Source organism: Chironomus tepperi, unplaced genomic scaffold (genome assembly GCF_022539635.2).
Source record: "Chironomus tepperi strain 1889 unplaced genomic scaffold, CSIRO-AGI_Ctep_v1 contig_58, whole genome shotgun sequence".
Taxonomy (NCBI): Eukaryota; Metazoa; Arthropoda; class Insecta; order Diptera; family Chironomidae; genus Chironomus; species Chironomus tepperi.
In genome coordinates this window covers 1,385,654-1,412,898 of record NW_027226180.1, presented here as the reverse complement: position 1 = coordinate 1,412,898, position 27,245 = coordinate 1,385,654, and the positions used below count along the sequence as shown (strand labels likewise).

Genomic DNA, 27,245 nt, shown 5'->3' with positions numbered 1-27,245 from the left:
TGGCTCTGTGGTCGGCTCAGTCACACTTGATTCATCAGTTTTAATGTAAGTTGAATGACAACAACTTGAGGTCAAAATTATGACAAAAATTAAAATTTTATAAAAGTTTGACATTTTCTTGATTGACGGAACTGAAAATTAAAAAAATTGAAAAAATTGAAAAAATTGAAAAAATTGAAAAAATTGAAAAAATTGAAAAAATTGAAAAAATTGAAAAAATTGAAAAAATTGAAAAAATTGAAAAAATTGAAAAAATTTAAAAAATTGAAAGAACTGAAAGAACTGAAAAAATTGAAAAAAAATTGAAATTTCTTTAAATTTTTAAAAATGACAAAATTATGATTTATCAAATTTAATTTAATTTATGCAAATTTAAAATTTAATTTTTTTAAATTTTTTTTAAAATTTAACTTTCTTAAATTTCCAATTTTACATACCGTAGCAACTTATGAGTCTAAAATTGATTTGAATTTTTCACTTTTTTTTTATTAATTAAATTTATTTTAGTTCCAACTTTTCACGCCAAGCTTTAAATGTCAACTAATTACCTTAATCGTCAATTGTAATAATCGAAAATGAATTTATTCATAAAAATAATTCTTGCTGGATACGCAAAATTCAACTCGGAGTGAATGAATCAATTTCCTTTCAGCTTTTTTGATGACACAAAAATGTTGCAAATTTTTTTACTGCTTTTTTTTACGTAAGCACTTAGACAAGTGAAACGCGAACGGAAATGGAGTGAAATTTAAAACATTTTTTACAGACTGCATTTTGGATTCTTATTTTTTTTTTATTTTAAAATGCTCAAAATTCACATAATTTTTAAATAAATTCAAATCTAACCTAAAAAATTGTTTAAAAATATTCAAAAAAATTGTAAAAAAAATGTCAAAAAATGTCTACAAAATATTTCCACCTTCAAATTTCACAACCAGCCTTACAACGGCCAAAATAATTAATAAAAGGACATTTGTACAAAAGTCATAAAGCAGCTTCGGTGAGAAAACGGACCAAATGAACAAATGATGTCTAAGCAGTGTGATGATGACTAGAAATACAGTTGCTGGAATGATTGTCAAGAATGAGAGCCACTTGCTGAGCTGTTGGATTAGCGTCTTTGAGTCAATCATCAGTCTGTGGGGTAAATTTGAGGTTATGAGTAATCTAGGCTGATTTGAACTCTTCAATACGCTTAATACCCTTAAATTCCCTCAAAACCTCCTAATGGGATACCACCCTATCCCACCAATAACCCCCAAACCTAAACTTAATTCTCACCTTTTTGAATCTTCAACTAAACTAATTATAAGTAACATTAAGGCTATAATTTGACCATTAAAGGTATTTATTGCAGAGAATATGAACACAATTGCCATATTAGCATGAGCCTGTCCAACGAATCCAGCATTGGTGTCGACTGTTGCTAAACTATTTGAATTTCCCTGAAAAATAATAAAAAGAGAGCATTTTCTAAGTCTTACGTCTACGTCTTACGTCTTACGTCTACGTCTTACGTCTACGTCTTACGTCTACGTCCTACGTATACGTCTTACGTCTTACGTCTTACGTCTACGTCTACGTCTTACGTCTTACGTCTACGTCTTACGTCTACGTCTTACGTCTTACGTCTACGTCTTACGTCTTACGTCTTACGTCTTACGTCTTACGTCTTACGTCTACGTCTTACGTCTTACGTCTTACGTCTTACGTCTTACGTCTACGTCTTACGTCCTACGTCTTACGTCTACGTCTTACGTCTTACGTCTACGTCTTACGTCTTACGTCTTATGTCTTACGTCTTATGTCTTACGTCTTATGTCTTACGTCTCCGCTTTACGTCTCATGTCTTACGTCTTACGTCTTACGTCTACGTCTTACGTCTACGTCTTACGTCTTACGTCTACGTCTTACGTCTTACGTCTACGTCTTACGTCTTACGTCTTACGTCTTACGTCTTACGTCTTACGTCTACGTCTTACGTCTTACGTCTACGTCTTACGTCCTACGTCTTACGTCTACGTCTTACGTCTTACGTCTACGTCTTACGTCTTATGTCTTACGTCTTATGTCTTACGTCTCCGCTTTACGTCTCATGTCTTACGTCTTACGTCTTACGTCTACGTATTACGTATTACGTCTACGTTTTACGACTTACGACTTACGTCTTACGTCTTACGTCTTACGTCTACATACCTGATAAAAATAAAACATTTTTCCAAGCCACCAATGCATTATTATTTTGGCGACAATTTTTTCATGCGAACTCTTTATCATTCTATTGCAGGCATGATTAGTCAGCATACTTGTAACACCCAATGCAAAGCACATCATGAGGTTTTGTGGCTGATGCAATAGCAATGAAACTAGCACAAAAATGACGAAGAAATGAAAACCTTTTGACTTTCCACGCCACTTAAGCAGGATGTTAATGAATGCTAGGAGGAGGATGTTGATCCAGAAGATTGTTGTGGTCGAGAGGTCAACTCTGAAATGGGAAATTTGAGAATTTGTTAATGTTGGGATTTTAGAGGTAAGTTAGCATAATTGGAACTGGATTCTAGGGCAGTCTAGGACAGGAGACTGGGATAGGGACTGGGATAGGGACTGGGATAGGGACTGGGATAGGGACTGGGATAGGGACTGGGTTAGGGACTGAGACTGAGATTGTGACTAGGATTAGGACCAATACCATACCTTTCAGTGATCATCGACCTCGAATGATGGAAATACAGCAGCAGACATCCAAGACCCACAAAAGGCACTAAAACGTTATCCTTAACATGTCCATAAATCAGCCAAACAGCAGTCACAGCTAAACTAATCAATATTGTGATATGCAGCAGTTCCTCATTGTCCTTCTTGTGCAGCCAATCACCAATATCCTGGACATTAATCCACTTATCTCCTGTTTGATTCATTCGTCTGATGACGATGTGCATGATGAGGATCGGGAAGCATTGAATGATGACCGAGAAGAATGTCTCGAAGCTTTTACGTCCACGGAACTCATAAAATGTCAGAATTATGAACATTCCATTGCAAAAATAATACCAAATTTGATGTTCTTCCTCAATAAAGGAACTGCTGCCAACAGAAATTGTAAAGAAAAAATGTCCAATAAGCAGGAGGTAAAGGATGTCATTATCAAATAGATGCAGCTTGTATTTATCCAGCTTAAGCAGCATAATGTCACCAACAATTCTCACAATCACTGACATCAGGATGATGATCAGGAACGACCAAAAGTCATTTTTTTGATCAAAAATTTCATTAAATAAAAAAAATTTAAGTCCACATCCAATTAAAGCTATTGGAATGAATTTCATAGCTGACAACTTCATATCCTTGACTTTTGAGATGTCCGACGGAATCACAAGTGTAATTGAGATCAATATATTGATGAATAGTCCGGTTAGGACATAGAACAGGTTTACTTCTAATGACTGCTGTGCTAGTCTTTCGGATATGTCTTTTGATGACTCCATGAACAGCTTTGAGGCTTGTTGGTAGGCATTCTTGTTGTTGTGGTCTTCGGTGTAGATCTTGTGCAACGACATGGCTTTCTGCTGCTTCAAGTAGAACTCTAGAATGGCAAAAGATTGAATTTTTAGGTTAGGTGTAGGTTAGGTGCAGGTTAGGTGTAGGTTAGGTGTAGGTTAGGTGTAGGTTAGGTGTAGGTTAGGTGTAGGTTAGGTGTAGGTTAGGTGTAGGTTAGGTGTAGGTTAGGTGTAGGTTAGGTGTAGGTTAGGTGTAGGTTAGGTGTAGGTTAGGTGTAGGTTAGGTGTAGGTTAGGTGTAGGTTAAGTGTAGGTTAGGTGTAGGTTAGGTGTAGGTTAGGTGTAGGTTAGGTGTAGGTTAGGTGTAGGTTAGGTGTAGGTTAGGTGTAGGTTAGGTGTAGGTTAGGTGTAGGTTAGGTGTAGGTTAGGTGTAGGTTAGGTGTAGGTTAGGTCCTAGCTATTTATAGGTCAGGTCACTCACCTTCCGACTTGTCAAACTTGATCATGTTCAAAAGCCTCTGATTGACAATCTTCAGCACTTCAAGCTTCTTACTATCGTCCATGTCAAGCATCATTTCAGGAATTAGAGCACCAATCGATGACTTTGGTATCGGCAATCCACTCATGATTGAGAATGAAGTCGCAAAGTCAATTTGATTGTAGAAAATTTCACTGTTGGAAGTGCAGTTCCGACCAATCATTAGGAATGGGATGTGAGTTTCTTGAAATGAGTTGCCGGAATGTCCACCTGTAATTTAGGGGATAAGAGGTTGGGTTAGTGTATAGGTAGGGTTGGGAAGACCTGATGCAGTGGTGGACAACCTTTTTCATACTTTGGCCCCCAAGAGCGTCCGCAGCCAAAAGGTTGTCCACCACTGGACCAATTCATGCTTACCAGCGTTCCTCATTCCATGATCACTTGTCAAAAATATCACAGATTTATCCACACTCTTCTCATTCCATTCAGCAACTTTTGTATGTAAAATTTTGACAACTTGATCCATTTCCTTCAACTTTTCAGGCACCAACTCATGAAATGGATTAAACACATGTCCAATATGATCAAGTCCAAGATAATGAAGAATCAACAGCTTCCAATCATTCTGCTTCAGCTCATAAGTCAATGACTTTGTGATGTTCTGGTCGCCTTCATAAAAGTCATTGACAAAAAATGAGTCAAAATTTGCATAAGTTCGTGTGAAGAACTTATCGGGAAACATAAGCCATGTTGAGTCACCGGAGAAGACTATATTTTGGAATTTTATATGCATTTGATGCAGGAATGTGTCTAGGTAGATCTTAGACTTGCCGAGGTTTCTGGCGACGTCCAGGAATGATGGGACGGTACCTAAAATTGATGAAATTTGGGATTAGTTGGGTTGTTTGAGTTTGGGGAGGGATAGAAGGTTGGTATTGGGTATGGTAGCATGGAGGGGGTGTCGACTGATAGGGTAGAGGGTTAAGGGTGTTCTGGCAACCCCCACCGACTCCCTGAACCCGTTTCTTTGGACAAAATTCTTCAATTTACTACCCTTCAGCCATGGTTGCTGTCATCAAGCCTCACATTGTCCCCAACCCCCTCAAAAACCCCAAAAACCATCCCATACTCACCAGACGTAAGTGCCGTAATTCTCGGTTTCGTTACAGTCGGTAAATTAACCTTCATCTGCAGCATACATGCCTCATTGCCAACCAACAACTCATGAACAAATGGAAAATTGTTCTTATCAATAATCAAGTCCAACCTCAGTGCATCAATCACCATCAAAATTGACCGATTTATTTTCGGTAAATTTAATTTTTCAATTTCACTATCGGATAAATTTGATGAGTTTTGAATGACTGAATATGGAAAGAATCCAATACAGAAGATGAAGCTGGATATGACACTGGATATAAGCAGACAAAAGTAAAAGTTTTCACTTTTTAAATTCATTTTCTGTGAATATAATAAAATTTTGTAAATAAACACATCACTGTGAGTTGGGTTGACTGATTATTGGATAACATAATGGATGGATTTGACTGACTTACCGGCTTTTGATGAGAATTGTGGATGACATTCAAAATTGTTGACAAATTTCGAATGGTTGCTTAGTTAAAATCATCAAAAATTAAATTTTGATGGATTTCAATGATTACTTTGATTAAAAATGACTGTAATATTCACAACACAAAAATTCAAATTTTCAAAAACCGTTACCAAAAATTCCAATAAATTAATTTTTTATTATTTTAAATTTTAATTCCTAAATATGTCAACTATAAAACTATAAAACTTATGACTAATTTAACCTAACAGTCCACTGACCAGAGATTTCTCTGCTTTAGCACCTGCATTGGCACCCGCTTTAGCACCACCAGTTAATCCAGCACTAAGTCCACCTGTGAGCCCTAACAAGCCATTCAAACCGCCAAGTTGTCCTGTTAATCCACCAGTAAGTCCACCAAGAAGATCTCCATTATCAAGTGCCGTAACCTTACCAGTTGCCGTTCCAACTGTGTCTAAAACACCACCAAGTACTTCATCAAGTCCACCACCTACCCGACCAAGTCCATTTTTCAATGTACCATCGACATTTCCTTGTAGAACTTGATCCACATTTGCGACATTATCTAAGTTAGCGACCTGATCCAAGTTAGCGACTTGATCCAAATTTGCAACCTGACCGACTGTACCCTTGACATCACCAAGAGCACTTAAAGCACCACCGGCTTGTCCCTTTGTTTGTTCAAGGTCAAGAAGCTTTTGGTCTGTCAGATCCAGTCGACCGGTCAAGCCACTTTTAGCATCTGCATTTGCTTGTGTATTAGCTTGTGCATTTACTCCTGGCTGGACATTAACTCCTGGTTGTACATTTACAGCTGTTCTGTCTAAAAGTGCAGATTGATTGATTAGTCTGCGGTTTTGTCTATTTGGATTTTGTCGTGGTGCTGGCTCCTCTGGGGTTTCTTCAGGTGCTTGAGGAGCTTGTTGTGGCTTCTGATTGCCCTTTTTGGGTTTTGGTTCAGGTTCCGCTTCTGGAACGGGTTCTTCAGCTGCTTCTGGTTCCACTGCTTTTCCTTTTGTGGCTGTCTTAGCTTTAAGCTTTGTTTCAGTCTCAACCTCAGTCTCTGGTTGAGTCTCAGGTTCCGGTTCTGGTTCAGCCTCAGCCTCAGGTTCTGGTTCAGGCTCTGCTTCAGGTTCACTTTTCTTCCTAGGTGCTTCTTCTGCTTCTGACTCTGTATCGTCAGCTGGCTTTTGGAGTTTCGTGTTCTGTTGCTTTCTGGTTCCACCATTGACTGACTCTTCACTTTCTACTTCAACATTTCCTTTTGCTCGGCTTGAAACTCTTCTGTTATTGGGACGTGTAGCTGTGGATTGAGATTAAATGATTAAAATTTGAATGAAGGAAGGAACTGGCTTGTAGCCTTGGACTAGCTCTAAGGCACAGCAGGTCAGAGCATCTAAAATGCAGGTTGAACCCAAATAAGAAGCCATTTAGGCTTCCAAGTGTCTCAATTTAGACTAAACCTACCATCACCTCCAACCAAACTCTTAGCAGCACCAGCAGCATTTAATGCATCTTCGATAGCTTTAAGCTTTGCATTAACAGCATCCTGGAATGCTTGATCAGCTGCACTTAGTGTTTGATCTACAGCATTTTGTGCAGCAGTTGCTGTTTGATCAACTTCACTTCGAGCATCTGTCGCAGCTTGATCAACTTCAGCTGATTTTTGATCTACGGCAGTTGCTGCATTGTCGGCAGTATCAGCAGCTTTCTCAGGTCCTCCAGTTTGGTCAGCATTAGGAGCTGATTTTGTTCGATCATTGGATCTTGGGTTAGTTTTGGGTTCATTTTGTTGATCCGGACTGTCACCTTCACCTTCTGACTCGGCAGCAGCCTCAACTGCACCATTTACATCGGCTGGTTTTGCGGTAATGGAAGCAGCTGTTGGGATATTTGGGGGGAATTAAGTTAATTTGAATTATTGCACAATTTTTCACTTTTTTGATGGGAATTTTGGGATTTTTATGAGAATTTTTGAATAAAGTCACTAATTACCAAGAGCCACAACTAGCACCGTCACTAAAATCTTCATTTTCTATTAAATTATTCACAAAATTTTCACTTTTTCCAATTTATTTTCCAGTATTTTTCTCACACTGTACTTTAATTTTAAACTCTCAAATACCAACTGTTCAGTCATTGAGTAAACAATCTCAATTTTATAGGAAAAATTTCTGGTCAAAAAAATTTTTACGATTTTATCGTGACATTAATTAAGTCTATTGTACATCCAGTAAGATGTTGCACGCTGTAAAGAATATTGCAAGACGACTGAACTGATTCCAAAATTTGTTAACAAATACAAACACTAGCTACACGACTTTTTGGACTTTATTATCGATTTTTTGAGGAATTTTGGATGTGACATCACTGAAATTTATGGCATTTTTAAGCCATTTTGAGCAGCATGCCATCAGACTCCATTTTGAAGCACTTCCAGTGACTTAACTGTCAAAATTTCCCAACAAATTAAATTGTAATATCAAATTTAATTATATTTATTCAACGAAAATTCAATTAACAAGTCTGATAATAAATTCAATTTATAGTCACGAAATATTAAGTAGAAGCTACTTATTGTGGTTATACAAGTCTGAAATAGAAGCACATTTTTAATAACTGACCACACTCAACTGTCAATGGTTGATTGTTTTGAATTAGGGAGTTGTTGAGGAGGTGCGTAGGTAATAAATATAATAAAGTGTAGCTTGATCTGATAGATTCAGAGCATAGCTTTGTAATCGACTTAGAGCTAATGTCCGATTAATAATTGAGAATTGATTAAACAACCGCACTTGAACATAGACTTATAGATTATAATGAGATATGAACCACTCTATATGTAGATGACTTTAAACAATCATTCAGGACTCAAAGCCTTAGAAAGTAACTAAGAATATTAAAATCCCGTATAGTATACTATGGGGTAAAATGGGTATAAGATCTATTGGGTAGGGTGACAAAATTTCTATTGAGTTCTCGACTTCTGAAAAATAATCGGGACATTTTTATGGATTTGTCGAGACACAGCAGCAAGGGAGAACAGTATAGCAGCGATTTGGTCAAAATACAGCAGATGACCACCGTAGATCTGGGTAACAAGGCCTAAATAAAAGAGCATTGATGGCAAAGGTCCAGAGTTCAATCCTAGAACACACTACAGAAGGATTCCTTGAGTAAACCGTTATTCGTCGATTACACGCCAATCTACATGAACCTGCAAGACTCCCCAAAGACCGAGATGCCTTGAAGACATCATGATGGCTGATTTTGGCCCATTTTATGGCTATAAATACAGTTCATTGCATTGTGTCGCTAGTGTTTATTATGACTTTTAACCAAAGTAGACATGACTTCAATTAAGGTGTCTAATTGAACATTTTGAGTACGGAATCCCAAAAGACTCCCAACTATCCCTTCCACCACGTCATTCAAATGCTTTCACATATCATTTTCATTATTTATTTCAAGATAAAAATACAATCAAAGCTCAGCAAAAATTGATAAAGACTAAAAACTAAAAATCTAAACTCTAGAAAATCAGAAGTAAAACTAAACTTCAAATCTCATTTAAAAGTGAACGATTTAAGTTATTATTCCTGTACAAAATTTGTCAACTAAAAAAATCCTTTTTTTGACATCGCAAAATGTCAGGTAGGCACGTGCAACTGTTCGATCAATTGTGTCTATTGTTTTTATGTTTTAACTGCTCTTGCTCATTTTTTTTACTTAAACAAATTATATTTTAACGGTATTTTAATTTTTTTATGTATAGCCTTCGATTTTGAAATGCCACGAGACAGCGTGCCTTAAAAAAAAATCAATAATTTTGTTTTGAAATTGACAATTTTTTCATCTTTACGCAACAACCATGTGCAAGCTGTAAATTCAGACACTCAAATTTAATGACGAAAATACGCAATTAAAAAATTGTCGAACGTGTTAAACTCAAAGATCATCCCTTTTAATCACCTCAGCATGTTCAATGTACAAAGTACGATAATTCTTCATTCAATTTATAAAAACAAAATGAACTCATTCGAGTGTGTAAAATTAGCGCACATTTTCATTTAATCCACACACTTCTTTCTCTTTAGAAATTTGATAAGTGTCACAACAAACTGTAAATGACGATAAAGCGTTGATAAGGAAGTTAAGTGTGGATGAAGCGCTTTTGTGGTCCAAAGGTTGATTGTTGCATGTAAGAAGCTGATGTACAAGATGTTATGGACAAACTGAGTGATATAAGGTACATAATATGACTAATCCCATTTGACTAAGTTCGGTTAATCAATAATCCGACTGAAAGTCCGACCACATGTCAGTTTGACACTGATTTCAAGTTAGATTCAGTTTAAATCCGGTTAAAAGAGTAAAACTAAAATCCGGTTAAGATTGACGTGACTTTAACTTGGAGTCGGATTCAAATTAAATCCGGTTTATCGGCTAACCGACCGAAAATCCGACCCCAGGTTGATGACACTGATTTAGTGTCGAATTCGGTTTGAATCCAATTAATCTGTTCATAAACCAAAAGTTGGATCACTCCCGACATGACTCTGACTTAGTGTCAGATTCAGTTTAACTCCGATTAATCAGTTATCCGTCCCAAAGTCCAACTAAAGTTGCAGTGATTCTGACTTGGAATCGGATTCAGTTTTGATGCGGTTGATCGATTAAGCAACTAAAAGTCCGGTCTTAGGTTGGCGTGACACTAATTCATTGTCGGATTCGATTTTAGTCCGGTTCATCAGTTAACCGACCGAAAATCCGGCTCTAGGTTAGCATGCCTCGGACTTGGAGTCAGATTCAGCTTAGATCCGGTTGATTAGTTAACCGATCGAGAGTCCATTCCCACTGATACAGTGTCGGATTTGGTTAGAATCCAGTTAATCAAATAATCGACCAAAAGTCCGACCAAGGGGCGCTGTGATCTTAATTCGGTGCTGAATTTGCCTAAGCCAGTCTGAAAAAATTCAGATCTTCCGCCAAACCTCACCCATCCCCCAACTTTTTCCAGAAAATTCCGCATATAATCCGATAAGGTTGAATATTTGTCTTCACTTCTTCTTATCACTTCCCGATTGCAAGTCACTTTAAACCGTTGGAATTCATATTGGTATTAATCGTATCAAATAATTGACTTACCTATCTAGACAAGAATTACTCATTGTTTACAGAATGAAAAGAAAAAAAAATATGCGATATAAATACGACAGCATTTTCACATTACGGTTCAATCATAAGCTTGAAGCAGGCAAAAGCATTAAGAACAGTGAAAATAAGTGAACAAATTTTTGACAGACAAAGTCAAGTGAAAGTGAAAACTAAGTGAAAATTAAGTAAAAAAATCAGCATTTTAAGCTACAAAATCCAATTAAGTGTACATCCATAAATCAACCCCAAATCCAACACCAACAATGATAGAACTAACATTCCTAATATCAGCACTATTTGCTGTTGCCTTCTACTTCTTCGTACGTTACCGTCAAACATACTGGAAGCGCCAGAAAATTCCATACGTAAAGCCAAAATTCTTTTTCGGAAATACAAAGGAAGTTGACTCTGAAATTCATCATACAGTCTTTTGGCGTAGTATTTATCAAGAGTTGAAGCCACAAGGACCTGTCGGTGGATTTTACAACTATATAGATCCAGTTGCAATCATCACCGACCTCGACTTGCTGAAGCAGATCATGATTAAGGACTTTGCATACTTTACTGATCGTGGTAATTATCATAATGTCAATCAGGATCCAGTTAGTGGACATTTAATCAACCTTGAAGGTGAAGACTGGAAGTTTATGCGAAGCAAGCTCTCACCAGGATTCAGTACTGGAAAACTCAAGCAAATGCTTCCAATTATCGACCATCAAATTGACATTTTATTAAATGTTATGGAAAATAAAATGAATTATTGTGGACAAATTGAGGTTCGTGACTTAATGGCACGATACTTAAGTGACATTCTTGGAATCACAGCATTTGGTATTGAATGTAATTCATTGACGGAAGAAGACTCTGAGTTCCATAAAATGGCAATTCATTCGTTGGCAACACAACGATACAAGAAGAAGACTTTACTCGAAAGCAACAGAAGTTTATGCCAAAAACTAGGCATTATAAATACAGAAAAGACATCCTTGAAATTCTACAGTGATGTTGTGGACGGAATCTTACATTATCGAAGGACGAACAATGTTGAGAGGAACGACATCTTGGGTCTTATGCTTAATTCCAAAGACACATCAAGAGTCATCACAAGAGATGAAATTTTAGCACAAGCAGCTGTATTTTTGGTCGGTGGACATGAAACTCAATTGGCAGCCTTAAGCTACACACTTTATGAGCTTGCCATACACAAGGACTTCCAACAACGTGCTAGAGATGAGGTTGAGGAAGTTTTTGGAAAGAATAATGGACAATTGACGTATGAGGCACTTGGGGAGATGAAATATGTTGAGCAATGTATTAATGGTGAGGCTTTATATTGAATTTTGGTAGTTATTGAGGTACTTAATGTGATTATTGTTACAGAGGGCTTACGTAAATACTTCATCTCATTCAGTGCTAAACGTGAGACAAGGAAGGACTATAAAATTCCAAATACGGATATGGTGTTGAAGAAAGGTGAGGATTTGTGGATGTTTGGGTGGGTTTGAGGGGATGATTGGGTATAATTGTGATATTGTCAGTAGCAAGGTGTCTAGGTTAGGTCAAGTTTTGAGTTAATAATCCCAAAAGGCAGCTTTAATCGTTAAAATCACCCAGAAAGCACATGATGTAGGAATGTGAGCAAAAATCCGGATTCAGGTCGACTTGACAAAGACTTAAAGCAGAATTCTGTTGATACTAGTCCGAGGACAGAGTCTTGTCGGCTAGGGACTGGATTTTTTGGGTATTTCAACACTTTCTGCCTTCTAGATCAAGATGTTGCTTCTAGAATATTGTTCAAATTGCATAAGTCGGTTTATCAATCAAAAATCGGCCCCCAGACTTGCATGTCACTATCAAGATGCCAAATCCATCACCAAATAAGACTCACATCATCCTTGAGCTACATTTTGAACCAATAAACCGACTTATGCTACTTAAATCCTCTAATTAATCAACCTCATTTCTAGAACATTCATCCAAAATCTCAAAATTCTTTTAATTAATCCCACAAAAAAGTTCATTTTCCTCTTCAAAATTTAATCTACGATCATTAAAGATAGGAACAATGAACTCAAAATAAAAAGTCATTTTAATAGACGTGATTTAGATAAGAATGCGATTTTTTTCACACTTTCTGTGTGCTATTTTTGATTAAAAATTAGGTTAAAAGGCTTGATTATCGGACATTTAATTGTTTACAAAAATAAGTCTGAATTATATCACATCAAATTGCTTGAATTGCACGTTCCCACTTGACTTATGATAGTAATTAGTACTTTGATCAACTAGAATGTAGGATAGTCAAGTGTTATGAAGCACTAAGAAGATCTAAGTCTAACTTTTTTATCAATTTTACAGCACTTGAAGATTGTCTAATTATACCTTTTTTTTTATTGTCATAGGCACTTTATTCCAAGTTCCAATCTACGCCATACACAATGATCCAGATTATTATCCAAATCCTGACATGTATGATCCAGATCGATTCTCACCAGAAGAGACAGCAAAACGTCATAGCTTTGCCTTTATACCATTTGGTAAGTTGAATTGTTGTAGAATTGGGATATGTTGGGTGATTGGTACCAAATTGGGATTTAGGACGTCGTAACTCTTATTTTGAAACTCGAATCGGGTTCCAAGTTAGAGTCACAACAGTCTAAGACTGGATTTAAACCGAATCTGGCTCCAAGTCAGGGCTATGCTGGCCTGGAACTGGATTTAAACCAGATCAGACACCAAGTCAGAGTTACGTCAGCCTGGGTCTGGATTTAAATCAAAACTTGTTCCAAGTTAAAGCCAAACTGACCTGAAATTTGATTCAATCCAAATCCAGCACCAAATCAGAGTCACATCAACCTAATACCCAATTTTTGATCAATTAACCGACTTAATCTATTCAACCCTAAATTACCTTAATTCCAATTTTCACTAATCTCCTAATCAACTCACAGGCGAAGGACCACGAACATGCATCGGTAAGCGTTTTGCACAAACGGTGACAAAATCAACAATTGCTAAAATTTTGTACAATTATGAGCTGACAGTGGATCGTACAAAGACATCAATTCCATTGAAGATTAATCCTGAAATTTTATTCGTCACTCCAATGGATGGAATTTATGTTAATTTGAGGAAATTGGAGCGTTGAGATTAAAATTTGAGGGTTTTGGGACAGTAGAAAGAAATTGTTGGAAATTGCAAGAATTTTGTGATTTTTTTTAGGTATTGAATGATAGAGTCCAACCTTTGTATAAGCTTGAATAGTCATAATTATAAACTATATTAATTTTGATATAATTATGTAAAGTTAGTAATTATTCTAAAATAAGAATAGTTTTTAAGGCTCAAATATATGCATATATGCAGAGTTGGCAGGACTCCAATGTGGAGTCCGGACTTTCGGAGTCCGGACTCCGAATGTCCGGACTCCAAAAAAAAAAGTGGAGTCCGGACTCCAAAAGTCCGGACACCCGTGGAGTCCGGACTCCAATGGAGTCCGGACATTTGGAGTCCGGACTCCGAAAGTCCGGACTCCGGGACTCCGGGAGTCCGTGGAGTCCCGTACAAAAATTTTTTTTTTCTTTTTCGGTTACACTGTGTAACAGTGGTGAATTTTTTGAAATTTTTTTCGGTTACACTGCGTAACCCGAGTTGAAAAAATTATTTTTTTGACATTTTTTTCGGTTACACTGCGTAACCCGAGTTGAAAAAGTGAATTTTTTGAAATTTTTTTTGGTTACACTGCGTAACCCGAGTTGAAAAAATTATTTTTTTGACATTTTTTTCGGTTACACTGCGTAACCCGAGTTGAAAAAGTGAATTTTTTGACATTTTTTTCGGTTACACTGCGTAACCCGAGTTGAAAAAGTGAATTTTTTGACATTTTTTTTGGTTACACTGCGTAACCCGAGTTGAAAAAATTATTTTTTTGACTTTGTTACACAGTGTAATCGAAAAAAATGTCAAAAAATTCACTTTTTCAACTCGGGTTACGCAGTGTAACCGAAAAAAATGTCAAAAAATTCACTTTTTCAACTCGGGTTACGCAGTGTAACCGAAAAAAATGTCAAAAAAATAATTTTTTCAACTCGGGTTACGCAGTGTAACCGAAAAAAAAATGTCAAAAAATTCACTTTTTCAACTCGGGTTACGCAGTGTAACCGAAAAAAATGTCAAAAAATTCACTTTTTCAACTCGGGTTACGCAGTGTAACCAAAAAAAATGTCAAAAAATTCACTTTTTCAACTCGGGTTACGCAGTGTAACCCAAAAAAATGTCAAAAAAATAATTTTTTCAACTCGGGTTACGCAGTGTAACCGAAAAAAATGTCAAAAAAATAATTTTTTCAACTCGGGTTACGCAGTGTAACCAAAAAAAATGTCAAAAAATTCACTTTTTCAACTCGGGTTACGCAGTGTAACCGAAAAAAATTTCAAAAAACTCACTTTTTCAACTCGGGTTACGCAGTGTAACCGAAAAAAATGTCAAAAAATTCACTTTTTCAACTCGGGTTACGCAGTGTAACCGAAAAAAATGTCAAAAAAATAATTTTTTCAACTCGGGTTACGCAGTGTAACCAAAAAAATTTCAAAAAATTCACTTTTTCAACTCGGGTTACGCAGTGTAACCGAAAAAAATTTCAAAAAACTCACTTTTTCAACTCGGGTTACGCAGTGTAACCGAAAAAAATGTCAAAAAATTCACTTTTTCAACTCGGGTTACGCAGTGTAACCGAAAAAAATGTCAAAAAAATAATTTTTTCAACTCGGGTTACGCAGTGTAACCAAAAAAATTTCAAAAAATTCACTTTTTCAACTCGGGTTACGCAGTGTAACCGAAAAAAATGTCAAAAAATTCACTTTTTCAACTCGGGTTACGCAGTGTAACCCAAAAAAATGTCAAAAAAATAATTTTTTCAACTCGGGTTACGCAGTGTAACCGAAAAAAATGTCAAAAAATTCACTTTTTCAACTCGGGTTACGCAGTGTAACCGAAAAAAATGTCAAAAAAATAATTTTTTCAACTCGGGTTACGCAGTGTAACCAAAAAAAATTTCAAAAAATTCACTTTTTCAACTCGGGTTACGCAGTGTAACCGAAAAAAATGTCAAAAAATTCACTTTTTCAACTCGGGTTACGCAGTGTAACCCAAAAAAATGTCAAAAAAATAATTTTTTCAACTCGGGTTACGCAGTGTAACCGAAAAAAATGTCAAAAAATTCACTTTTTCAACTCGGGTTACGCAGTGTAACCGAAAAAAATGTCAAAAAAATAATTTTTTCAACTCGGGTTACGCAGTGTAACCGAAAAAAATTTCAAAAAATTCACCACTGTTACACAGTGTAACCGAAAAAGAAAAAAAAATTTTGTATGGGACTCCACGGACTCCCGGAGTCCCGGAGTCCGGACTTTCGGAGTCCGGACTCCAAAAAAAAAAGTGGAGTCCGGACTCCAAATGTCCGGACTCCACGGACTTTCGGAGTCCGGACTCCAATGTCCTGCCAACTCTGCATATATGTATAGGAATAAGATTCAATTTTATGAATAAAATAATTTTTTAAAAATGAAATTTTTTACAAATTATTCGCCTGAATTATAGGCAAAATTTGCAGCAATCCGAGAGTTTTGTGAATTTTTTCAGTTTCAAACTTAATATGCTGGTTGTCTTGATCAATTGCGTGATTGTTGCATGATTGAAGGGCTGCCACCCTACAGAGCAGATATTGTGGATTGTCTGAGAATCTATTATTTAATACACGTATTCCGGCTTTAGGCGTCAACTGAGGGAGGACATGGATAACACTTGATCTATACGATCAGCGAAGTAAGTAAGTATTCCGGCACATATGTAGCTTGGTCACCAGCAGTAAATTTTGACTAAATGTAGATGTTTTAAGCTTGACAATCCCAAACTCCCAACTTTGACTCACTTACCTTAACAATCCTTTGATGGAAAATCATCTCATGACAAGCACCCAGACTTCCAATCCATTTTACATCATACACAATACCTAATAACCATAAAATAATAATTTTGTCTTCTTTTTTTGTGAGGTCAAATGTCAACGCAATTTAAGAACATTTCTAAATTAATTGACGAGACGAAGTGATAAAAAAAAGATATTATTATAATTTTCATTGAAAAGTCAACTGAGTTGATCAGCTGGTGTCATTGATTTAATTTAATTTAGATTTTGTTCATGATGATTTTTTTTTTTGACAATTTCGTGCTATCCACATGGATGCAAAATTTGGTTGTATTTAGAATTTGATTGTCCTCATTAAAGATATTTCGAGTTAAACACGCTACGATAAGTCTGCTTTAAGTCTAGGAATAACTTTCTGGGTCTTATTCGAGTTGCTAGCTTGGTTTATGTAATTGGTGCAGTTTGGAGGTCTTTGTCACGTAATTTGTCTGCATTAGTAGGTATATCGACAAAGATGGCGACGAAATGACTCCAACTCAGTGCTGTGTCGGATTTTAAGGTTGATAAGCCAATTTGTGGTATTCAGGTTGATTGGTTAGATCAAAAATCCTGTTTACTTCCGATTCGATTACTCCGACAATTTATCCAATAAACACGAAAAACCATCATCATCCCACATTACATTTTCATAATTTCTTTTTTTTCAAATCATAATTAAAAATAAACTCGACCATTAACATTGAAAAATGTGTGTGCAGCACAGATCTAAATGATATAAATATAACATTTCACACTATAATTAACATGTAAGCTGCTTTTTTTGGTTTTTTTATATTATTTGCTTCTGTTTAAAACACACATCTGGATGTGATAAATTCATGAGCGAAAAAATAGAAAAAAAAACATAATGTAGACATGAACAGTTTTGATGATATTTAGACTGAGTTGGATGAACCAAAGTGAAAAAATCCACAATTTTATAGAATTAGATGCAAAAATTGGGGAGATTTTTTAGAATTTTGGATTGAAAAAATGGTAGAAAAATGAAGAATTGTGGACAAATGGGGGACGGGGGACTTGGTACCCTTAAGCTTCATCTGAAAGCGTCCTTAAATGTGTCTAGAAGCACATGGCATGTTAAAGTCTTAAAACATTGTTTCCAAGCCGACATGACTCATGTTTTAAGTCGAATTTGACATAATCTGACCCATACTGAAGTCATGCAGCCTTAAAGACACCATATTCCAACAATATCACTTCATATGCCCCTCAAGCAGCACCCACACCACCCAACACCCCCAATCAATCATTTCCTCACCATCCACAACCCATCTTGACCTCTCAAATCTAATAAATTACAGAAAAATTCATTCAATTAATGAAAAATTTTCAATTCAGCAACACGAAACTGTAAAGGAATAAGCACAAAAAGTGATTATGTTGATGAGACAAATTGTCTCCAAAAATGACGTTATAATATTTTTCAGTGTCATTAAACTTCACCTCTTGATAACTTGTGTGGAATTATGAAATCATCATAACTGAATTAAAAATTAAATGAAAATATTGTGAATTTAAAATTTGTTTCATAATTTGGGAGTGGGAGGGTTTGGAAGTGAAGTGACGTTGGAAATTGCAATTTTTGACTCAAACAATGATGATTTGTAGCAAAATCATGAACCAAAATATGCAATATGCTGAAAAATTGCAAACTTTCTATTCTTTCCTAAGCGTTACGTCATTTCCGAACGTTCCTTGCACATCTTTAAATTCAGAACATGTTGCGAAGTTCTCTGAATGCTCGAATGACACAACAGAGTCGTTACGTCATCGCTTAGTCAACTTACTATCGGAATAACGTCAAAAACATGAAGTTGTCTAGCAATTTGGGATATTAAGGACTCTAGAGTCGTATTACAATCCAGGTCATTAAGGTCTTGTGCCTATAATTTGGTTACTGTGAGTCTGAAGATGTCCGAAAGTACTCAAAATTGTCGTTATTCATCAATTAAGATCTATGAAATCAGGCAAGATATGAAGAAGGGGATGAAGTAGACGCAATTACCCTCGAATCCCCCCAAATCCCCCCTACATCCACCCCTACATACAACTAACTCCACTAATCAGTTCGGCAAATTAAAATCACATTTGTTAACTCAATTAGATTAAAGATGAACTCATCAGAATCTACGACAAGGCATTGATTATTATTAGAATTCTGTTATCAATGTCGCGGTCAACGTAAACAACAAATGAACATCATAGAATAAAGACAAAAAGTGCGGCAATATGTAAATATTATTGATTATTGTTATTTTCCGCAGCAACTGCGTTAGTCCTCCTGTTTCATCGCTTCTTCAAATGAAAAAGCAATTCTAGGTCAAAAAGCAGTCAATTAAGTATGAGAATCAATGACATTAAAATTATCAATTTTCAACCCACTCAGACAGTAAAATATGAAATATTTTCTAATAAATTATATGACATTTTGCAATTTGAGAGCTGCGAAAAGTGAGAATATTAAGTTTGGGGAGTAGCTGAGCAGCCCGACCGACGCATCATGAGAGAGCAAGGGCGTACCTAAAGAGTCGTTGTTGATTCCAATGCTTTCCATACACTATAATACACTCTACACCATGACGATGACGCGATAACGGCGCACATGGATTCATTATGACGTCATAATGACAAAAACGTATCCAAAATTGTGAAAGCTGGCAAAATCTGACGTTTTTTGGACCTTTTAGACCAATAAGAAGAGGAGGGGTAGGCTGAGCCGTCTTTACCTCCATCCGAACACGTCTTGCACCATGAAGATTTCATTACATCTTGACAGGGTGTGCCACTCGGGCATAAACCAATTATCATTCATATCAATTGACCCATCGAGCATTAAAATTCTCTCAAATACTTTTTTTCGGGTATTGGCGAATTCTTTCAAGGCGGGAAATTCATCCATTCATAAAAATTGTTTACAAATATCATTTTTTTGAGAGAGAAGCTTGCATGCGGCGAATTTGACTAGTCGCTCTCTTGTCGCAAACTCTCTCAATTCGCTGCGGTGAAGTTTTTCTTCGTTACTGTTGAACTTTTTTTTTATTTTATTTTCATTTCTCGCGCTCAGTCTTTGAATAACGTTTTGTCGCGACAGTTGGACGGGGATAAAGAGTCGCGAGTTGAATTCTTAAGGAATTTAGAAAGAGTTTGTGAGGAATTTTAATTAAAAAAGTGCGTAAATGTTGAAGGATTTTGGGAAAATTTGGGATTTTTTTGATGCAATTTTTTATTTAATTTAAAAAAAATTAAAAATTGAATTTTGAAATTTTTTAAAACATTGAAAAAATAATTTTAAAAATTTTTGAAATTGTAAAAAAAAATTGGAAAAATTTAAAATTAAAAAATTGACAAATCTAAAAATTCAAAAATTCAAAATTTTAAAAATTTAAAAATTCAAAAATTTAAAAGTTCAAAAATTCAAAAATTCAAAATTTTAAAAATTTAAAAATTCAATTTTGTAATTTTTAAAAAATTCTAAATCAAAAATTGAATAAAAAAATTTCAAAAATTTCTTTAAAAAAATTTAAAATATTTTCTAGATTACAAAATTCTAATCAAAAACCGTTTCGCGTCTCCCAAAAATAACTCAAAATATAAAAAATATTAAAAAGTGTGCAAAGCTAATTCAAAACCAAAAATAAAGTCCGACATCATCATCATTTTCATTTATTAATCAACTAGTGGAAAAAGCAAACATTTTTCTTTTAAATTGTGTCGAATTTTTTTTTTATTTTATTTTTAAAAGCAAACGTGCGAAAATAAAAAAAAAATATTTAGAAAAAAAAGATCGTCGACCAAGAAAAAATAAAATAAAATTTTGTGTGTTTGTGATTCGCACATTGAGGAAGAAAAAAGTCATCATCGCACAGTTAGCAGCGACAAGAAGCCCCATCAGTAGACATCAACTGACCTTGAAGTCTTTTTCGGCGTTTCTTGTGTGAAATAATAAAAAAATAAAGAAAAATAAATCGAAATAGAAATTTTTTTTATGTGATTTTTTTGTGAAAATTGATTTTGTGGAAAATTGAGGAAAAATCGACAATTTTGTGGAAATTAAATAAATAAATTTTGGTAAGTTTAATTTTGTTTTAAACTTTTTTCAAAATTGAAAATTTTAAATTTTAAAAATTTGGATTTTAAAAAGATTTCAAATTTAAAAAAAATCAGATTTGAAAATACATCTTATAATTCCAAATTTGAAAATTTCAATCCAAAAAATATTAAATTTCAAATTTTAAAATCTCAAATTTAAAAATTTAAAAATTTAAAATTTAAGAATATAAATTTTAAATTCAAAATTGAAATATTTTAAATTCACAAATTTTAAACTTAAAAATTTCAATTTTTTAAATTTAAAAATTCAAATTTTTTTACAATCTAAAGTAAATTCTAATTAAAAAATGAACTTTTACATGATCTCATCCTCGATTACGCGGTTTAATCTTATCACAAAAGGAAATTCGCAAAATAAACAAAAATTGCTCATTCATAAAAAAATATTGAATTTTAAATTTTAAATAACAATTTTTCATTCATGAATCTCAAATTTATTGCATATTTAAATAATAAAAAACACTATAAATTGTGTAAATTTGTGAATTGGATTAGCTACTTTTGGAGACATTAATCTGATAAATTTGACAAAATTTATCACCGATTTTATACATTTTGTGGTTATTTACGGCTAGTAGTGGGACATTTGCATGTAAATTTTGCACAAATAAATTCAAATCTTCTTAATTTATGAATCCTTGAATCAATTTCCATTACTTGATATCCAACAACAACAAACTGTTTATAAACTATTAAAGTATCAATTACCCATCGTATGCTGTAATTGATATATCATCAAATAAGACAGATGATTCGCTCAGTTCCTCCATTAACACCACTTATCTGATATTTTCATTATTGCTGGTATGCCAGAGCTTGAAATTGACTAAGATATGGCATGGATTAGTCAATTGATGTTGGTTTGAGTTGGTTATACTGCGTGCAATCATAGGATCCTAGTCATATCGGCAGGACTCGATATAATGGTTGAGAGATCGGTTTCTGGGGCCTCTACCTTCTTGGACCATATAGTGGGTACACCTGGTATGGCATATTGTACCAAACAGGCGGTAAGGCCCCACTGTACCTTAATTTCCTTCAGAATATCGTATTATCCGCGCATCTATTCCAAACCAAACGACATCCGGAGAAATTGAGCCCTAATGAAAACCAAACCAACATTCTCATCATCTATGCCTCAGTATTTCCCCTCATAAATCTCCTCAAACCCATCTCTAATCCCCCTGTCTCAACATCCAATACACAAAACACACTAATTTATATTCGCATCACATAAATCACTTCCACATTGACTTCGCATTTCACATTCTGTAACTCTTCATTTCAAAAAATAGAAGATTTAAATCAAATCGGGGATAAAGCGAATCCTTGACCTAAATCTGAAGTTACAATCTCTCAATCTCGCTTGCTTTTTAAGCAGAACTATCATTTTAAATGTCTTAATGCTATTAAAAGTCCATTCATGATATTGAATAAGAATGATGCGTGCTTTATGGGTCATTTGGAAATGTGTCGGAATGTCATAGAGATTGGGGATTAAATTGTGTATGAGTTGAGCTGTGTGGATTCTTGAGAGTGGATCTAGATCAAGGATTATTTGGAATTTGACTCTTGAATCCATGTCTGGGCAGGACAATTGGATGAAATGTTGTTATAGTGTCGAATTGACGGTTAGACGTTCTGGCAGCTACGTGATAACTGATTTTGGACCATTCTGACACAACGAACAGGACCCTGATTCTATCTTCTAGCTATATTCTGCTGTTCAATTGTCCATACACAATAACAAGGAACAGATGAAGAACAAAAAACTTTTCCAAACAAAATAAAGTCATTCAACAACTATAACAACAACAAGTCGAGACAACAACAAAGGAGAAAATGACGGAAAAAAACAAGAAGACATAAAGTCTAAGAATAAGAATCAAACTAGTGAAGGAAGTCAATAAATGAAGAATACACGATGACGTCTATCATGATTTTATGAGAAAATGCGTGAAAAATGAGAAATATATTTTCTAGATGTAGTCATGTGGCATTAGCATAGGATTGAGATATAGGCGGGTGATGCTTGTTGATGGAAAATAAAATATTTTTCAAAAATTTATAAACTTTTAGGCATATTTTTGTGTTTTGAAGTATAGAAGTATGTAGCTTGAGTAATCTGTTAAATATGAGGAAAATGACTGAGATTCGCTTAGTTGAACGGATTCCTGATTTTTGATATTAAGATCAAGTGGCATGTTGCTGGAAATTTTAGATTTTTCAGTCAAAATTGGGTTCAATGAATGATCAATCCCTAACAGGCAAAGAGACAGCTTGTAGGTACCTTAGTGGTATTTTTGTACCACGAAAGCGTGCTTTTTGCATTTTAGAGAACATGTTGTCGCTAGAACGCCTTTCTGTCATTTAGATGACTTAATGTCAATACTGTGACTTGCCACTAGTTCTGGTTAGCATGTAAGTCAGTGGTAAGCCATTGTACATGTAGTAATTGCGGCAATACATTTAATTGAATCTGTTTAGCATGAAATTGATCCTGAAGTTAAATTTTGATACTGCTGAGAGGGTTTGAGGCTGATTTGGGATCATAAAATCCTGAATGCTTCAATTTGGCTTGGTCCAGCGGTTGGAGTGGGCTTGGTCAGGAGAGTGGAGGTGGTTGGTTTGAAAATTGGATAGGTTTGGAACTTAATTGCCTATTTTTTGAAAATGAACATTTTGTATGCAAAATCTCAGTCAATTACTATATCAATGAGCCATATTCACTCCGTACCTAAATCTACAAGTGTTTTACAACCCAAAATAATCAATTTCCTCGTATTTTCTATTATTTACATTTGTTTTTCGCGTAAAAAATCTTCTTTTTCATCAACAATTTTACAAAATTAATTTTCAAATTAGAAACACACGAATAACACATTTTGAACGCCTGATATGTGCTGCATAAATTTCATTTTCTTTTTTTTTTTACTTTTCATTTCTAATAATAATAAAAACTAAATGATTCAAGTTATGCAAGCTCTTCTTTTCGGCTTGTTTGTTTGTGAGGAAATGAAAATAAAAATAAAAAATTTTTAATTGAATTTTTAAAACAAAACAAAACTTAAAAAAGTGCATCTGTTTATGTTCATGAATGGTCAATAATCTTTTATGTTTATTAGAATGGCTATCAATTAACCTAGTTCAAATTTTGTTGGGTGATGACAGGCAAATGTTGAGTTTTTTGGGACTGAATTATGAGTTTTTTTTGACAGGAAGTGATGTACTTGGTTACTTCCTTGGATGGGGCACATGGGGGGTCATTGGAAGTGGCATGGGTGTGGGTAAAAAGTTAGTCAGGTGAGGTGGAGGGGGTCGGGATGGACTTGGCTTTTTTTGGTATGAAATTTCAAAATTAATTGAATATTTTGGGATTTTCGTCTTAAAAAATCCAATAAAATTAAGGAACAATCCCCAAAATCAAGAGGATTGGGTCTGACCCCCAAAAAACCCTTCCCTAACTACACCCCTCATACCTGAATACTTACTCTACATCCTTTAATACTTCCTTCCATTCAATTCATCCAAAAACACATTTAAAACTAATGTCAAACGCACATAAATGATGACGTGATGAGCTGTCTGTGCTGTTTACTAATTTCTTGCTTCTTGAATATTTTTGAATAATTTTAGCTCATTTTTGTTGTATGAATTGCTTACAAACTTATGCTAATGAATTGAGCAGTCTTTATTGTCGCACAATATACAAAGAGAGTTTATATACAGTTGTTGATTATGTTTTGTCTGTTTCCTTTGTTGGATGTGAATATTTTAGACTCTCAAACACCCTCCTTGCCTGCTTATGAATACATCTATGGCTGTGAAAAACTGTTCCTTACATTTTACGCTAATAGGCAATGACCAGGCTCTCGGAAGCTTGTCCATCTTAGATGAACTAGATGAGCTGGCTCTTCATCGTTGTTCCTAGCTTACTCAGCTCCTATGAGCATGCTCTTTGCCTGTTAGCATCCTCAAGTCTGTCTTCAAGCTTGTTAGCGTCCTGAAGCCTGTATTTAACCCTGTTAGCGCCTTCAAATTTGTCTTCAAGCCAGTTACTGTGCCTGTTAGTCTTCAAACTTAACAGGCACGCTAACAGGCTTGATCTACCCAACAATATGATAATGTATGAATGAATGAATGAACAGGCATTCTGTAAGATTTGTAAATAATACAAAAAAGTCATTCGGGAAGCAAAAAAACACGACTGGAATAAGAAGAAGTCATTCCTTCTTTGTCTCATTCTTCTCATTCAATTTCAATTGTTTAAAATTCTTTTTTGTTTAATTTTTTTGCGATATTTTTCTTCAAAACATTCATGTAAGTTTTTGCAGCAACAGTAATGCAGTCAATATTTAAGAGGAAATTTTTTTTATTAACTTGAAATTGTTCGGATTGGGTTGTGGAATATTTTGAGTTGTTATTTAAATTGTTTGAGATTTAAGAATAGAAACAAAGTATGGGATTTGTATTATGTTTTGGATATACTTTGAAATATGCATATTGAGATGAGTTTTTTTAAATTTAAAGCAATTGTTTAAATTGATCAAAACTTAACTTATAATATAAATTGGTTACTCACTTACTTCGCTTACTGTACAGTTCAAGTGTGATTCAAGTGTCTCCTTCTGCTGACGCCTGAAGCTGGTAAATTGGGTAATCGATACAAAATTTGAGGCTTTCTTTGTTGGTCTGGCCTAGCAGCAGAATTGTGGCTATTTCTACATGCTGAGGGTAAGCATGCTGTAAGCGTTACCATTCCTAGACTGATTATGAGGCCGCCATCCTTCAGACAAGCTGGTTTGCATCGGAGTCAGACTTCAGCATATGATTCGAAAACGGACGGTATCACAATAATTAGATACCGAAGTACGAAACCATTCTGTCACAGAGACTCAATTCTGTCACAACTCCACTCACAGCTACTCGACTCACTATCTTAAGTAGCTAAATTACTAATTCACATATCAACTCAGATTCTAATCATAAATCAAATATTCAAATTTAATTTTTTGGGATCATTTGCAAATTTCCGAGAAATCAGAACGTAGCAATCATCTAATCATCTCAGGTAGGACGACCATCTGCTGCATTTTACCCGGGACGCTATTGTTCTTTTCTTCTTTCCTACTGTGTCTCAACACCGTCTCAAAATGTCCAGAATTCAAAAAGTGTCTCAAGTCCTCTGATCAACTTCTGGTCAGTCCTATCGCAGGTCATTAATATTCTCAATAAAATTAGCTAAAAAACATCAATAAAGTCATCTAGTTTTACGAGATAATTTTCAAAATCGATCTTAATTTATGTTAATTATAGGCTGTATATCCATAAAAATTAATCTTTTTCGTCATTTTTTATCCAAAATTCACATTTTTATGGACTTTATCAAGAGAATTTTATGTCAAAATATTCCACTAAAATCCCCAAAAATTGATATGCAAATATTTGATCAGTTTGTATCTAAACATAATCTCAGGTCCAGTTTTCGAGCACAACAAGTCCCTTAAAATCATAAAATACCTAAAAAATTCACAAAAACGAATGAAAAAGTACAAACAGATGAGAAAAAAATTACATGAAAATATTTTTAGCACATACTTTTTTTGTGTGAAGCTGTTCCTCGCTTTTTGAGTTCTTTTTATTTCATTAGCCGGTTTATTTGACGATGAATGAGTTAAAATGAGGTGAGGAAGATTAAAGAATTGTGAATTAAATTATTTATTGGGAAATGAACGCTTTTTGGAGCAAATTTGTTGAATTTATTGAGTAAATATTGAGTAATTATGGAGGTTGATGAAAGAATTTAGCAGAATTAGGTATAATTTGCTGTATTTTGTGCTAATCAAGTTCAATTTCTGCGAGTCAAGTTCATTTTGCAACAATCAAGTCAAAAAGTCAAGAATCAAGTTTAGTTTACAAGAATAAAGTTCAACTTGAGTGCATCAAGCTCAACTTGAGAGCATTTAGCTCAAGAGAATCAAGTTCAATTTCTAGGAATCAAGTTCAATTTGCAAAAGGAAAGTTCAATTTTTCAAGAATCAAGTTCCAAAGCAATTTTGAACCTGACTTAACTTCCGAACGGTCCCTAATTCACAAAATCAATTCCTAACCCAACTGCCGTCTCTCAATACCCAAAACAATCCAATTCAGTCTCAAAAGACAATCACAAATCATAACAAATCGTCAACCTGTCGACATCAAGTTCACTGATCGCCCACGACCAATTTTAATTCCAGTTACGCAAGCTGTGTGTAAGGAAATGTTACAAAAAAAGCAAGTCAAAGACATGATTATGTTAGCTGTATGCTAATTAGCCATGAATACTAATTTTAGTTCCATTAACAGCTATTAATATTCCCAATTGTTACAACAACATTCGGATCTGTCTACGGAATTCTGTGACCTTAATGACTCAATAAAGAAATTTTTGTATTCAATAATG

General features: G+C 34.8%; 4 protein-coding genes across 5 annotated transcripts in view; 2 read left to right on the top strand and 2 right to left on the bottom strand.

Annotated features, from left to right (window-relative positions):
- Positions 1–787: 787 nt before the first annotated feature.
- Positions 788–5,552, bottom strand: PIG-G (phosphatidylinositol glycan anchor biosynthesis class G). Its single transcript, XM_070652969.1, has 8 exons — positions 5,534–5,552; positions 5,111–5,438; positions 4,395–4,847; positions 3,981–4,247; positions 2,698–3,586; positions 2,197–2,488; positions 1,282–1,445; positions 788–1,137 (listed from the first exon to the last, which is right to left on the bottom strand). The coding sequence occupies exons 2-8, from the start codon at positions 5,433–5,435 to the stop codon at positions 903–905; spliced, it is 2,625 nt and encodes an 874-aa protein (XP_070509070.1). The 5' UTR covers positions 5,436–5,438; positions 5,534–5,552; the 3' UTR covers positions 788–902.
- Positions 5,553–5,789: 237 nt separating this feature from the next.
- LOC139100399 (uncharacterized) lies at positions 5,790–7,665 on the bottom strand. Its single transcript, XM_070653015.1, has 3 exons — positions 7,546–7,665; positions 7,018–7,431; positions 5,790–6,853 (listed from the first exon to the last, which is right to left on the bottom strand). Exons 1-3 carry the CDS (start codon positions 7,580–7,582, stop codon positions 5,790–5,792), a joined length of 1,515 nt encoding a protein of 504 aa, XP_070509116.1. The 5' UTR covers positions 7,583–7,665.
- A 3,117-nt stretch (positions 7,666–10,782) lies between these two features.
- On the top strand, positions 10,783–14,108 carry LOC139100195 (probable cytochrome P450 6a14). Its single transcript, XM_070652800.1, has 4 exons — positions 10,783–12,027; positions 12,088–12,180; positions 13,110–13,244; positions 13,659–14,108. The coding sequence occupies exons 1-4, from the start codon at positions 10,971–10,973 to the stop codon at positions 13,853–13,855; spliced, it is 1,482 nt and encodes a 493-aa protein (XP_070508901.1). The 5' UTR covers positions 10,783–10,970; the 3' UTR covers positions 13,856–14,108.
- A 5,648-nt stretch (positions 14,109–19,756) lies between these two features.
- SP1173 (major facilitator superfamily domain-containing protein SP1173) overlaps positions 19,757–27,245 on the top strand; it is a 33,159-nt gene continuing 25,670 nt past the window's right edge. For both annotated transcript variants that reach the window (XM_070652771.1, XM_070652770.1), the window contains exons 1-2: positions 19,757–19,861; positions 20,230–20,761. The gene's annotated coding sequence lies outside the window, so the exon portion shown is untranslated. The remainder of the gene's footprint in view (positions 19,862–20,229; positions 20,762–27,245) is intronic.